We start from the raw sequence: 14,101 nt of genomic DNA, 5'->3' as shown, positions 1-14,101 counted from the left end.
TCATCAATATGATTGATATTTATATATTCTTGATATTTCTATTTCATGCTCACACTAGGGCAGAGCTGAGAGAGCACGTTCTTCCAGAATATTTAAGTGTACCATATGGCTATAATTGCAATTCAGCCAGTTATGGAATATACTCAGTCAAGATTCTGCATATACTAAAGATCTATTCTGAGCATTTTGTACTTCACATAGGATGACCAAAGTAGCAAAGACACGGCATGCCAACAGCAAAATGCCATTAGGCAGGTAACACTACTTGAAACAAAACCACTTCTGCTTTATAAAAATGCAGCATATACTTCTTGACTTACAAAACTCAACACTTTTACACAGATTTAAGAAGGAGGAAGGGACAGCCCCATAGCCCTCTTTTTCAGGAAAGGCACTTTTAAACCCCTGCCTCCCAGAAATACAGGTAGACTCATTTTAACCTGCAGCAAACAGTGACAAAAATATATATTCCAAAAGCATTGAAGAGACAAGAACAGTCCAACACCTGCAGGGTTAGATGAAGGCATAGTTTCTTAACCCCAAATATCAAAGTTGTTTTCATCTTGTTTTCTCTGACCCATTGAACCTGCCTGTTTTGGTCACTGGTATAAAGTCACCCTGAAAATGCAGATTATATGATGTTATTTGTGGTGCTTAGTGTCTTCCCTTCCCTTCCCTAAAATACTGTAACAAGAAAAAAAAAAAAAAAGAAAAGAAAAACAATATGTGAGGCTCTCAGCCTATCACTCCAGGAAGAATTATTTTTAGAATTAATTTGTGCCCTGAGAGATCTGTTTAAATTATCCTCCTGTGCTGTCCTAACCAAAGATTAAAGTGGAGAACTTCCAACGTCTTAAGGAGATGAGGAGCAATTGCAGAACTGGAGTGTCTGGGCTCCACCGCGGTGCCCCAGGCACATGGAGGGGAAGATGGGGATGAGGAGAAGGGAGATGTTGATCTGCCAGTGCCCCCAGAGCCCAGGAACCTTCACCAGCCTCAGCTGGAGCTCCGAGATCGCAGCCAGACTTCCCCTTATGCCACCACTTCTTAACTCTGCCCATACTTTACAGCTGAGGATACAACTCTTTTTTTTTTCCTGCCACCCGCTGCTTTTTAGACAGGGAAAGTTTTGACTTGATTCCATCCTGGTAAGTGCAGGCAGAGAGGAATATCGTCCAAAATACGGGCTTGACAGAGAAAATGAAATCTTTAATTTCTAGCTCTCCAGAAACACATAAAGCACCTACCAAGAGAAATAAATTGAGTTCAGATATGCTGCGAGCACAGCAATTTGCCCCAAAGCCAGTAGGAGTTTTACCTACTTGCAGCTGCTTTTTGCCCCCTCTGCCATCCCTGCTTGCTCATATACAGCCTGGACACACACTGTACCCTGAAGTGCCCCTCCAAGACAATGCCAGGCAAGAAAAATTCACTAAAAGTGCATGACAAAGTCAGAAGCTAAGCACGACTTTTACAATTTTGTATCTATCTGAAGAGGGGCTTTTAAATACCCCTGCCCCCTTTCTTCCAGTGAGAAAGGGCCTCCATCCCAACATACTCCCCCCTCCCAGCGCAGATGTAAGGAGCAAGTTACAGAACAAACCTCTATTGCCTTCAGCAAGAGGTACAGGCTGTTAAAATTAGCACAATTTCATCTTCCCCCCAAGTCTCCACACACACCGAGAAAGTAGACCTTGAACCCAGCTGCACAGCACTTCCCTCCTGCCACTGGCTGGTGACTCAGTTGACAATTTTAAGAACGCACACCAAAAATATTTTTTTAAAAAATCATAATAATCAAACAAGAAACACAAAGCCACACATTGCAAATCTGTATCTCTTCGAAATTGAGGAAAATAAGCATTACCTGGTCTTGCTGTTGGGCTTGTTTCCCTGATGCATTTTGCTCCTTGGCTGTAGTCATGCTCACCTATTTGTGCCCACTGCAGTGGCAAACAGGATTTTACTCTGTGTGTGTGTGTGTGTAAGCTTGTCTGTGTGTTCAGACATACACGCACACACACACACACAAAGACTAAAGGGATACGGATGAGTAACTAGTCCATCACTTAATCACCAGCTGAGAAATTTCCCACCCCCACAAAAAGAAATAAATAAAAATGCAATGTAAAAAAGCACTAGTCTGGCTGTCTTCCCCCTTGAGCCTCTAAAATAAAAGCAGAAGCAGGAGCAGAGAGAAGGATGCTGTGGGGGCTTCTTCAATTAGCAACAGCCTCTGCAATCGTCACAGAAACAATGATAACTGCTTGGCAACCAGCAACTGGCAGCTCGGAGCCGGAGGCAGCGATGTGGTCCTCGCTCCCTCCCCACCTCCACGGCGGCCGCCCGCGCCTTGCGCATGCACCGGGCTGCCTCGGCTCGCCGTGCGGCTCCGGGATGTGCGCGGCCGGCACTCCTCCATCCCCCTGCCGGGGCAGCGGGGCCGCTGCCCCGTCCCGCATCTCCCGTCCCGCATCCCCCGTCCCGCATCCCCGCGGGGCCGCGGCCGCGCACACGCGGAGTTTGTGGCAGGCGCGCTCCCGTCCTCTCGCAACTTGCGGGGGCTCCGGCGCCTTCAGTGCCCGGCTCTGAAGCAGAGCTGTGCCAAGGGCAGCCGCTGCCCCGCTGCCAGCGCGGCTCTGGAGGATGCAGCGCGCTGCCGGGGAAGCGGGTTCCCAGCGATGGGGCACCGACGCTCCGGGGAGCTGCCCCTCACTGCCGAAGGGTGAAACGTGGCCCCCAGCCTCCCCCAGCCCCCTCCATGTCCCTGATGTGACGGGGGCCACCGTGCATGTCTGCTATGGTGGCTGCCATGTAGGTCACGTTGCAGGGTGACACACGGGCACGCGTTCCCTGCTCCGCTCCGCGCTGCTGTAGCTCGCTCCCTGCAGCTTCTCTGCCATAACAGAGATCTCTCCGACACATCAGAGCTGTCAAAGGAGCCGCCCGAGCCCGCTCGCCCACCTCGCTGTCAGCACGGGGTGACACGGGATGTGCCTGAGCACGAGGCACAGGGAGAGAACCATGCTCCAGGAAGGAGCCCTCACATCAGTGGACAAAACTTAGAGCAGCACAGTTCAGTATTTGCTTGGGACTGATGCGAGCCCTCACTCACCCCAACACCTGGTGACACGAAAATGCCACGTTCGCTGCTTCTCCCATCTTCACGTCCTACCCAGCACAGCCAGGACGGAGCCCAGAGCTGTCCTCAGGGCTGGAGTGCTGTGTAAAGCTAAATGTTCTCTCTCTCACGTGGTACTGGGATCTCGGCTCAGTCTGCTAAGGAAAGGGAACATCACAGTGTTTATCTGACAGGGAAGTGATTATGCCTCATTTGATCCTCAATTTTACAGCACGGATTTATTATACAAGGTCACATTCACCAGCACCACTGCAGTCAATGTCTCCTTACACCTGGGATAATTTTGATCCTTGGTTCAGGAACAGATCACCGGCAGGCCAAGTTTTCCTAAAGATATCTACAAGGCATCACTCCGACTCCCTAACTATTCCTGCATTTTCACCATTACATTTACAGGAGTTCATAGGAACCATGTCATAAAAGATCTGCAACATGGAATTGTTCTGGTCGTAAACTGGACAACCTTGCCTTTCCCCAGGTGCCACAATCCAGGCAACAGCTCATTTGAAAAATAAGTGAATAGCACCTCTCTAACAAGAAACAATAATTTGCATTCAGATCTAACAGCCTGTGTTGATTTCTTGCTGGATTGCACTCTGACACAGTCCTAGCTTACATTGCAATTCCATCTCTTTAGTCCCCATAGTTTAAGTCACAGTATTTTCTAAATGTTTACTGTGAGGTTATTGTTCATTACATTTTTCCCCAGCCATTAGAACAGAATTGTTTTCAAGGTTTTATATAAGTGGATCGGTTTGAATTTTCCAATTGGCTTGGTCTACTTTTCTACCTGTTGTGAGTGGTAATGAAGGCTTGCTTTACTCCACACTTCTGCTGTTTTTCTTTCCAAGAGGAATTCAAATAAAACAAAACTGTATTTGGAATCGGTGTGTTGGTTTTGGGTTTTTTTTTTTTTGGTTGTGGGATTTTTGTTGTTTAGTTGGTTGGTTTTTAGTTTTACTCCCCTACTGTACATGCTGGAAATTTCTGCAAAACAGATCCCTTTTTAAAACATGGGCCATTCACTGTGTCCCTGTCCCCTCAGTACCTACACTGGCAATCCCTGAACTTAATTGCACTGCGTGCCCTCCCCCTGCAGATTCAATTCTTTCACAGTTAACAACTTAAGACACAGTTTTCACTGTTGTTCTGGAAATGGCCACTCTCCCTTACAATGTAGATTTTTTTCCCACTAAGCTTGTTGTTGGACACATAAGAAGTTAATTGTACTAATTAGTCCAGCAGTTAGCTGTGCAAATGCATGTGGCTGAGCCTCATTACATGGATGCATTAGGAGGCTGCTGCTCTGACTGCATCTCCCAGTGCTTGGCACAGCCACCCCAGTGTTTCTGAAATGCCTTGATCTCCCTGCCTGGCTGTACCTCCTTGTCACCCCTGACCAGGGCAGGGTGTCCCATCCCCTCAGATGTCCACCAGCTGCTCACTGCCTGAGGATGTGGCAGCAGGGGCAGTGACATCCTCAAGCTCTCTGTCACCCTCCTGCCTTGATCAAAGGGGTTCTGAGGTTGCCAAACACCTCCTGGGGGGACACTGGAGGAGCAACAGTGGCCACTGCCATTCAGAAGTGCTTATTAGTCACAGGCAGAGAATAATCTCCTCACACATCAGCAGGGTGAGGCTGTCCCTCCTGACCTCTGAGCTGTCTTAGGGCACCAACGCTATTGCTTGGCTGAGTCATCACTGATCAAAGATTAGCACAGGCCTAGCAAAGGACAAGAATCTGTACCTGCCAAAGGCAGCAGGCAGAAGGATGGGTCCCAGACACTCCCATTTGGGGCATGGCAGGAAGCACTGACAGACAAGGACCCTGGGAGTACAACCTTCCCATCCATCCCCCTCCACAGCATCCCAGCTGATCACAAGGATACAGGGAGCAGGTTGTTCCTCCCTGCCAGGGTCAAATATACAACAGGCTATTCAACCTCTACTACCCACATCTGAAACATGTTTGTCTCCACTCCCTGCCCATGCCATGGGAAGGTGTCAATCTCCAGACTCACTCCCTGCCCACACAAACTGCATCTCTGTCATGAGCATCCCCCATCAATCCACGTGGTCTGCACTGTGCCACCACTGGGACAGCTCAGGAGCCCACTCTGAGCACAGACAGCTCTCCTCATTAACCAAGATGCACGTTCAAAATGCCAGCTACAGTCACAGGAATGCTTGACAGCAATTACCTCCTCAGGCCCCACAGCAGGACAGAGCCAACTCCCTCCCATCAGGAGAGGAACCAACAACAGATGAAAGGAGCTGTTCCAGCTTCTCAACTCATCTTCACCCAGAGTGCTTGTTTCAACAAAATCGTGCAGCACTGCAGTAATACAGATAATTTTAATTACCTTGTAACAAATTAGTCACACATGTCCTAGAGCATTTTCTGTTAGAAGGAAAGTGCTTCATTCTCCCAAGACTGGCAGGAACAAGACTGTGGTCTGGGATCATTCTTAAAATTCCCCTTGGAGTTCACAAAGTCACCACAAAGCTTCTTCCTGCTCAAAGATTGTTGAAAACCTTGAACACTGCAAAGAGGAATTAATGTTCCAGTGGCTCTGGAGGATAAGGTGGAACAAAAGCTCAAACTGTCATCACCACAAAGACTTGTGAACTCCTAGGAGCTAAAGCACAGCAACCTTTTTATTTTTTTTTATTTTTTTTTATTTTTTTATGAAGCATTACAGCAACATATGACAGCAAAAGGAGCAGTTTGTTACTGCTCCCAAACATTTTTAAGCAGATCAGGGTACAAGGCCATCCTTGATTCTGCCCTTCCCTGGCAGTAGAGGTGTCTGGATACAGAGCAGCTCCTTTATGGGAAGCAGCAATGGGCTCTCAGGAGTCAGGGCAGAGCATTCCTATTCCCTGTGTGTTACAAAGGCCAGATCCACCAGCAGCCTGCACTCACAGTGAGCCCTCCAGCTGCACACATCTGTTCCAGGGAGCACAGACTAAGAGCAGTGATAAGCCAGCAGCAGCAGGTACAGTTACTGGATGCTCCACTGAAACCTGAGGTTTTAGCTGTACCACACTGGGTTATTTATCCCCCTTTCATTGCCACATCAAGGAAGTTGAAGCCAGTGGGTAGAAATTAATTCTACTTGATTAACCATACATTTGGTCAGTCTGCTAATGTACTCCTTTCTCCAGATAATGACCAGATCCCATGGAGAGTTACATATCTGAAATTTTGGGGAGGTCTAAGCCATTAGTACCATTAGTATTTGGGGTGTTACCTCCAGCAGAACACACCACATGATGTGGTTTTGTACATTCAGCTTCACACTTGCTGACAGTACCCACTGGTTTGGCTGATTTGCCCTCAGTTCAGGAAGGACACAATGCCCAGGGAAGCTCATGGCAAGAGAAAAATCTACTCAGAGGTATGTTACAAAGGAAAAGGTGTAAGGGCTACAGGTTTTTTGGACAGTTATATAGGTAGTAGACATTTTAAAGACAACTCAGGAAGAGAGACAGATTCTGCCAGCACAGGCATCCACTACGAGAAAGGTGAGATAAACCTTTAAAAATGTTGCAGCCATGGATTTTAGCATTCAGTCATTGAAAGGTTGGACAATACTGGCCCACAGGATGCAAGGGGAGCAGTGCTCAGTGTGTGTTGGTGCTGCTTTCCAAGGTGTAGAGGCAGGAGGGTGGGGACACAAGGCTGGCAGTTCCTGCAGCAACGGCGTGAGAAGGTCTCCCTGAACAATGCTCTCCTAAGACCAGCAGCATACTCCAGAAAAGATAAATCCACTCAACCTCCAAGACTGATAAAATACCTTTGGTGCCCTATTGCACCACCATTCCAATTTTTTATAGAGAAATTCAAAGAGGAACAAGAGGGAAGGGTCCATAAAAATAAAGATGTCCATGGTCCCAAGATGTGCCAGGGCATGCTGGTGACCAGCTACCCCTCCTCAGTCCCAGTGCCAACATCTCATCCACACAAAAAGCAGTGGCACAGCCCCTCTCCTGCTGGACCTGCATGGCTCAGATGCAGTGAGTCAGAGGGGGCTGTGCCTCCTCTGAAGATCCCTCTGGAGGTCAAGGGCTCCTCATACAGAAGATGCCAAAGAACAGAAAGCTGTAAACCCATGAGGGCTGCATGGTTAGAAGCTCTTTTTACAGGAGTTTATGCTTTAGATGCTTCAGAGGCAGGCAGACATTCTGGCTCTTCATTCTGGAGATTTCTGTTCTGTGCTCATCTGAATGAGCTTTGGAGAGGGAGAATTTAATTTAGTTTTGTTCAGAAAGCACAGTTTGTGCCCTGCCCCTCTCCAAGAATGTGACAACACTAATATCACATTATTGCACAGCAACGTCCCCAGTTGGAATCTGGAATTGGAAACACTTAGTGTGAGATCAGCTGACATCAGCCCTACTCCTACAAAGGCTGTAGAGCATCTCTATTGCCTACACACCATCCCCAGCGCTGCTTCTCACAATAGTTCCTATTAGAAGACCAAAAAACCACTTTAGCCTTGCTCCAAGTTAATCCCTAGCTTTGGCAAGATTTCTCAGTTTGTCAATGGGCATCCCAAAACCAATTTTATTATAAAAGAAAGGAAAATCTTTGGCCTTTAAGGATATGCACTAATTAGCTTTTTCTTGCATCAGCCCTGCTACTGTTGCCCCTCTCTGGTTGTCTCCAACATGTTGGCTCTACCAAGGGTTAGTCATGGGAGAGTCTCTATGTCCAGAGGAATTTTCAGAGGCTCCACTGAGGACCTCTCTGTCTTGGGGATTCACTCAGATGGATGGTTTTCCAGATTTCAAAAGACTAGAGGCAATAACAGATTATGAATATAGTTACAGTTAAAAATACATCACATTTCCATTACGCATGACCAAAATCATTAAGAAAGCATGACCAAAATCATTAAGAAAGCAATCTGGTGTGCTATTTTCATTTAACAGATCAAATCCAGTTTATTCAGTCAATGCCATTAATTAGTCATTTGCATGAATATCTGTTCCTACAGGGGATACACTTCAAAATGTTCCCACAAGAATGAGAACTCCTGCTATCTGAGACAGCAGGTGTGTGCCAGCAGGGGACACAGAGACAATGGGCATTGCAAGAACGACTTGTGTGTCTGCATAATAGTCCTGTGGTGTTGTTACTATTTGTCCATTACCAAAGCCTCACTAAGTTGCTTTTTTTTTTTATCCTGAGCAGGAGAAGGTGGTTTAAAATTATTATAATAGGTTGATTTGAAGCAATATATTCTGCTGCTTCGCATTTCTCGCTGCTGCTCCAAGTTCCAGGACCCCACAGTTCATGGTAAACAAATAAGACAACACGGGCATGCAAGCTGTGAAGAAGTCTGCTCTTTCATGCACAGCTAGAGCTGTTTTGCATAGCACTTTCCAGCCTGAATTGGAGTGTGTCTCTGGGGAACACAGCAGGCAGGTACTGGTGCTCTTCTTATATCTGGATTCTGCACCCACTTTGGTTTGCCTACCCTAAAGATCAAGTGTGACAGTCAGACTTTTCTATTGAAGTAGTTACTGCTCACAAACATTACTCTGAATCCACTGTGGGGTTATTTTTTGAGTCAGTGTATATATTTTAATACATCATCCCAGTCTCAAAGGCAGAGGATGAGCAGCGCCACAATTGTTTGACGCTGTGTTATCCCTGTAAGGAATACAGACCCTGTTGTTGGGTTTTCTCTGCCCCTCTGCCTGCTCCTGCTGGTGTGACCTTGGCAGTTGCAATGCAACAGATGCCTCTTTCTCACTCGTTTATCCGTGTGAGAGAGACTTCTGAGGCTCCAACTTCAGTGCCAGCTGTGAATGGTCTCCAAATTGCTTTTGCAAAGTTTGCCTCCTCACAGTCTGGCTTAGTGTTCCTGCTCCCTGTGCTCTTAGGGATCAATATTCGCTGACATTTTCCCCCCATAGCTCCTGGTTATTTCTAGGTAGCATCTCAGTTCCTTCCTTATTGACTCAGTATGTATTCTTTTTAACTGTTGCTTTAGGAGTAGAAGAATTTATTTCTTGGCCCTCCCTTCCTCCCTTCCTCCCTCCCTTCCTCCCTCCCTTCCTCCCTCCCTCCCTCCCTCCCTCCCTCCCCTCCCTCCCTCCCTCCCTCCCTTCCTTCCTTCCTTCCTTCCTTCCTTCCTTCCTTCCTTCCTTCCTTCCTTCCTTCCTTCCTTCCTTCCTTCCTTCCTTCCTTCCTTCCTTCCTTCCTTCCTTCCTTCCTTCCTTCCTTCCTTCCTTCCTTCCTTCCTTCCTTCCTTCCTTCCTTCCTTCCTTCCTTCCTTCCTTCCTTCCTTCCTTCCTTCCTTCCTTCCTTCCTTCCTTCCTTCCTTCCTTCCTTCCTTCCTTCCGAACTTCCTTCCTTCCTTCCTTCCTTCCTTCCTTCCTTCCTTCCTTCCTTCCTTCCTTCCTTCCTTCCTTCCTTCCTTCCTTCCTTCCTTCCTTCCTTCCTTCCTTCCTTCCTTCCTTCCTTCCTTCCTTCCTTCCTTCCTTCCTTCCTTCCTTCCTTCCTTCCTTCCTTCCTTCCTTCCTTCCTTCCTTCCTTCCTTCCTTCCTTCCTTCCTTCCTTCCTTCCTTCCCTCCTTCCCTCCCTCCCTCCCTCCCTCCCTCCCTCATAACTTTTACTGAATAGCCACAACATATATTTTGGAACTGAAATATCCAGGTCAGAAAATGTAAAAGACATCACCAGGGATGAGAAAATATCCCCCCCCCCCCCCCAAATCACTGTCAGGCAGAGAATCCCCATGTTCACAACAGCTGCAAACATATTAGGCTGTTTAGCAGCCTAGTGCTTGGAAAAGAGAGAGCCTCATCTTCATTTTTAGCTCCAAAGTGATTTATAGGATGAATAAATGATCTGCATATAAGATGATGACTGGTTTAAATGTAAATGTTGTGAAAGACTTCTTATGTAAGCACATACATTGCCTGAGAGATCCTTGTACATAACAGCTGCAGCTGGAGCAAGTGGCTTTTTAAGCACTCGTTTTATGAAGTACACCTTTCATCACAATGGTTGTTATTTTTCATTTACTTTTATATCAGCTTTAACAAAAAAAAAAGGCAAAAAATACTTGAACTCACAAGCCACACACTTTTAATAGTGAGGGTATGCAAAATAGTGACACTGTTAAATGGATGAGTAAAACATACATGAATCCTAAGAATGTCTCATACTTGAAAGTTATACCATGACAACCTCTGAAGTCTCACAGGTGATGGAGGCATAAAGAGCAAACAACTTCAGTATCTGAACATAAAACATGTGGATCCTGCAGGCTGAGCCCACCTTTGGGCATTTGGAGAGGATCTCCTCAGGACTGCGATCACTGGAGCAGAGGGTGTGACTGCTGGGCCCTGAGGAGTGGTGACCCACTGAACACCATGTTAGCCTCATAACTTCTCTCAACTATTCCCAAACAACACCAAGAGGTGCAAAGATGTCACCTCTGCCACCTGCACTGGTGTTTTCTCTGGTGTTCACTGCCTCCCCAGCAGGCTCACGGGAGCTGGATGGGTTGTGGTGAACACTGCCCTCAGTTTCTGGTGGGGACTCTGATGGCTGTGAGGATTTGTATGCTGGTGTGTTTTTTATCAAGTGTTTCTAGACTTCTTGGGATTAAATCTGTTGTGGTAAGCATATGTTGCTGCATTCCTGCTAGCTGTGTGGTAGATAAGCTTTTCCTCCAACCAAAAATAACCTCCTCAAGAGTCTGAACAATGAAAACACTGCCAACACTTGTCTTCTTTAAAAGAGGCACAAAGGGACCCAAAGCCCTTCGTGTCTGCTTCATGTCTTTATTTTTGGAGAAGGCAAACCCACAATGTTTTCAGATTCCTGTTCTCAAGTCTGAAAGTGGAAGGAAGAGGCAGAAAACAACACTTGGGAAAAACTCCATTGAGCAGATTGAACAAGTAATGCATAGATTCATTCACCTCACTCAATTTCCCCCCTTCTGTGCCTCAGTACCCACCCTGCATTCACCTTTCTGGACTGCAGGTCTCACACACTACAGGCACTTATCCCAGACACGCAGAACGTGTTACTGGTATGTTGAATGCCCTCTAGTGGAAATGCAATTTATGGAAAATGGGTCAACTGGAAAGGTCTACTCAGAACCCCAACACAGAGGTAAAAGTGCGTGTTTATTAAAATAGATAAAGGAGGTGAACAGAATTGGCTTGCTACTACTGTAACCTCAACTCAAGAGTTGCTTCTGTTGTGATGAAGCAAAGAGAAACCAGAACAATGCCTTGCTCCAATTTTTTTTTTAAATCTGACCAGCAGTTTTGATGTGCCATTTGTACCACCTTAGAGAGCTTTAATTTTCATAAGCATGCTAGTACTATGTCATTGGTTTAACTGCCTCAGAGAGGTTCTCTTCAGCTCTGAGGATACTGCACCAAACCAGATTCCCAACTCACTTGTAGCCAGATGACACAGTAAAGAAAGTGGAAACCTTACAGCATGATGTACAAACATGTGCAGTACATGACTGCCCAAATACAAACCTAAATAAAAGAAATCATTCAAGTAGTGTGGTGGTGAAGCCCTGTTCTCACGTGTTTATTTGATCTACCTGTAGCACAAGAAAATTAATGCAGAAGAGATGCATAACATCTATATATCCTATACACCTTAGAGAAGAACAGCAGGGCTCTGGGCACAGCAAAAGGGGATAAGACATCCTTTATTTAGCACTGATAATGTTCATTAATTACAGAGACTTAGCAGGTATTCAGCAATGCCACCTTGGCGCTCAGGTGGGGCTGGAGCAGGGGCAGATTCACAGCCCCTGATCTCCTGCAGGCAGAGGGGGTGTGAAACCCTCACATTGCCACTTGAAATGACAAAGGGTGCCTCAACCTTGCCCACGCTGTCCCTACTGGAAACAGGGATGAGTCTTTAAAAGGCTGTGACTGTCAGTGGCACAAGAGCAGCAGCAGCAGAAATGGGATGTCCAAAATGTAGAGGGAGCATAAAAAAGTCTCTTGCCAAGACTGCTCCCTGTGCCTTCCCATCTGAGGTGTTTGTTCCTTCGGGGTCTGACAGCCAGGCTGAGGCACAGGGAATGGCTCTGGATGTCTGATTGTTGCTGAAGGGTCCTAGGGGTGCTGAGCAACATCCACTGAGGGACTGAGGACCTCTCTTTAACACACTGTGACTCAGTGTTTTGTTGCTGCAGGCCCCCAGCCAGGTAATAATTAGCATTGACTCCATGATTGCAGAAGGCTGATCAATTGCTTTATTATATCATCCTACACTATGTTACACTACACTTACTAAGAAACTCAGTAACCCTTACAGCCAGTCCAATACAGCTTTGACCTAATTGGTCAATCCAACCAAACACCATCCAGTGCTTAATTAAGAAATCACCCTTTGGCAAACAAATCTCCATGACACATTCCACATGTGCACAACAGCAGGTGCAGTAAGTGGAGATAAGAACTGTTTCTCTTTCTTTCTCTGATTTTCTCACAGCCTTCCTGGAATAATGCCTGGGAAAGTCTGTGCCTGCTCTCTGTGGCCAGAGAGCTGCTGCCACAAGTATTACTTTGAGATTGCCCCAACCCAGTATACAGAGCCTCACACTTTTTTATGAATATGAATAAAATACAGTACAGCCTCCCCAGAACATTGCACAGGTACTCTGATGTACTTAATCATAACTTCCCACACTCAACCCAAAACAAGAAATGTATCATTTCTATAACACTCACTAGTGAGCTTGTCTGCAAAACAGTTTCCCCTACATTATTTTTTGATTTGTGTCTCTGGCCTTTTGATTTTACCATATTCTGAAGACATCAAAGTAGAAATAATGACACAAACATTTCAAAGTAGCCTACAGCTTTTGAGCCTCTGAATTTTTGCACAAAAAAAAAAAAAAAAAAAAAAAAAAAAAATCTGTGGTTTCATTTAGTTTAGAAAATAGCACAAAGAAGGGAAGTTGAGATATTTTGAGACTAACAGAAAGTTCCATAACATGGTTACACAAAGCTGTGCAGGAATGTGGACTTTTCACCCTGAATATAAAACCCTTAGGAAATCACACAAGTATGAAATGTGAGCTGGAGTGTGAGAGAGTTAACCAGAGTGAGCCATTTTCTTGTCACAGACAATTAATGCATGTCTCATTTACATACCTCTGGAATTTCATGTGACTGGACATATGAAATATGCCCATCATATGTACACACATAAAAATCAGATACAGGTGGTGCATGTGACTGCCTGCATATGCTGTAATACAACACCAAAGTCCACAAAGAGACAAAAACGGAGCCCACTCCTCTTCCAGCTTGCTGTTATCCTCCCCTGGTTACAAGAGGAGATGCAGGAGCACTTAGAACCTACCCAGCAGGGTGGGCAGCAGGAGATCAATGCCATGTGCTCAGGTCAGGCTTTGCTGTGAACAGCGTGTCCTGAAAAGCCCTGGGCCAGTGCCCAGCTCTACCTGTGGAGTATCTGCAATGTGTTACCTCTGGAAAACACACCAAGTTTCACATTCATTCATGAACTTATGCTAGAAAAATGTTGCATCACCCATCACTGCATTCTCTGTTGAGCAAATCAGAATTTTTGAAACAAGAAGGGGCAGATTTCATCAATCCTGAGAACACTATCAGCCTTTTATTGCAACTATTACCCAAAGACATCTTTTTGGTCATATTTTCCACAGATAATAAGACAGCTTATGGCATATATTTATTCATGGAATCAGCAATCCTTTCATTTCTATTGTTCATCTCTGTAGATCAAGACTTCTACTGGTGTGGGAAGTGACTGCAGGATGAGATGTTTAGAGGCTTAATCTGCAAGAGCCTGAAATAATGGAAACAGAGGTTGGCCAGCAGAAAAAAAAAAAAAAAAAAAAAAAAAAAAAAAAAAGAGAAGAAGAAAATCTGGTCTGCTTTATGGAGCAATCCAGAGCACCAAGTTAACTA

At 45.7% G+C, this 14,101-nt stretch overlaps 1 protein-coding gene across 2 annotated transcripts in view; it reads right to left on the bottom strand.

Annotated features, from left to right (window-relative positions):
- The window catches only part of DPP6 (dipeptidyl peptidase like 6), a 394,434-nt gene that overhangs the window by 241,796 nt on the left and 138,537 nt on the right, over positions 1–14,101 (bottom strand). The window contains exon 1 of one of the 2 annotated variants that reach the window (XM_053979712.1): positions 1,868–2,143. The exons of the other annotated variant lie outside the window; for it this stretch is intronic. Coding sequence (XP_053835687.1) covers positions 1,868–1,924 — 57 coding nt within the window. The 5' untranslated portion in view covers positions 1,925–2,143. Of the gene's footprint in view, positions 1–1,867; positions 2,144–14,101 lie in introns of those variants that run through there. 2 annotated transcript variants of the gene reach the window in all.

Source organism: Vidua macroura, chromosome 1, assembly GCF_024509145.1.
Source record: "Vidua macroura isolate BioBank_ID:100142 chromosome 1, ASM2450914v1, whole genome shotgun sequence".
Lineage (NCBI taxonomy): Eukaryota > Metazoa > Chordata > Aves > Passeriformes > Viduidae > Vidua > Vidua macroura.
Note: the sequence above shows the minus strand (reverse complement) of the source record. Positions and strands in the feature narration are given on the sequence as shown.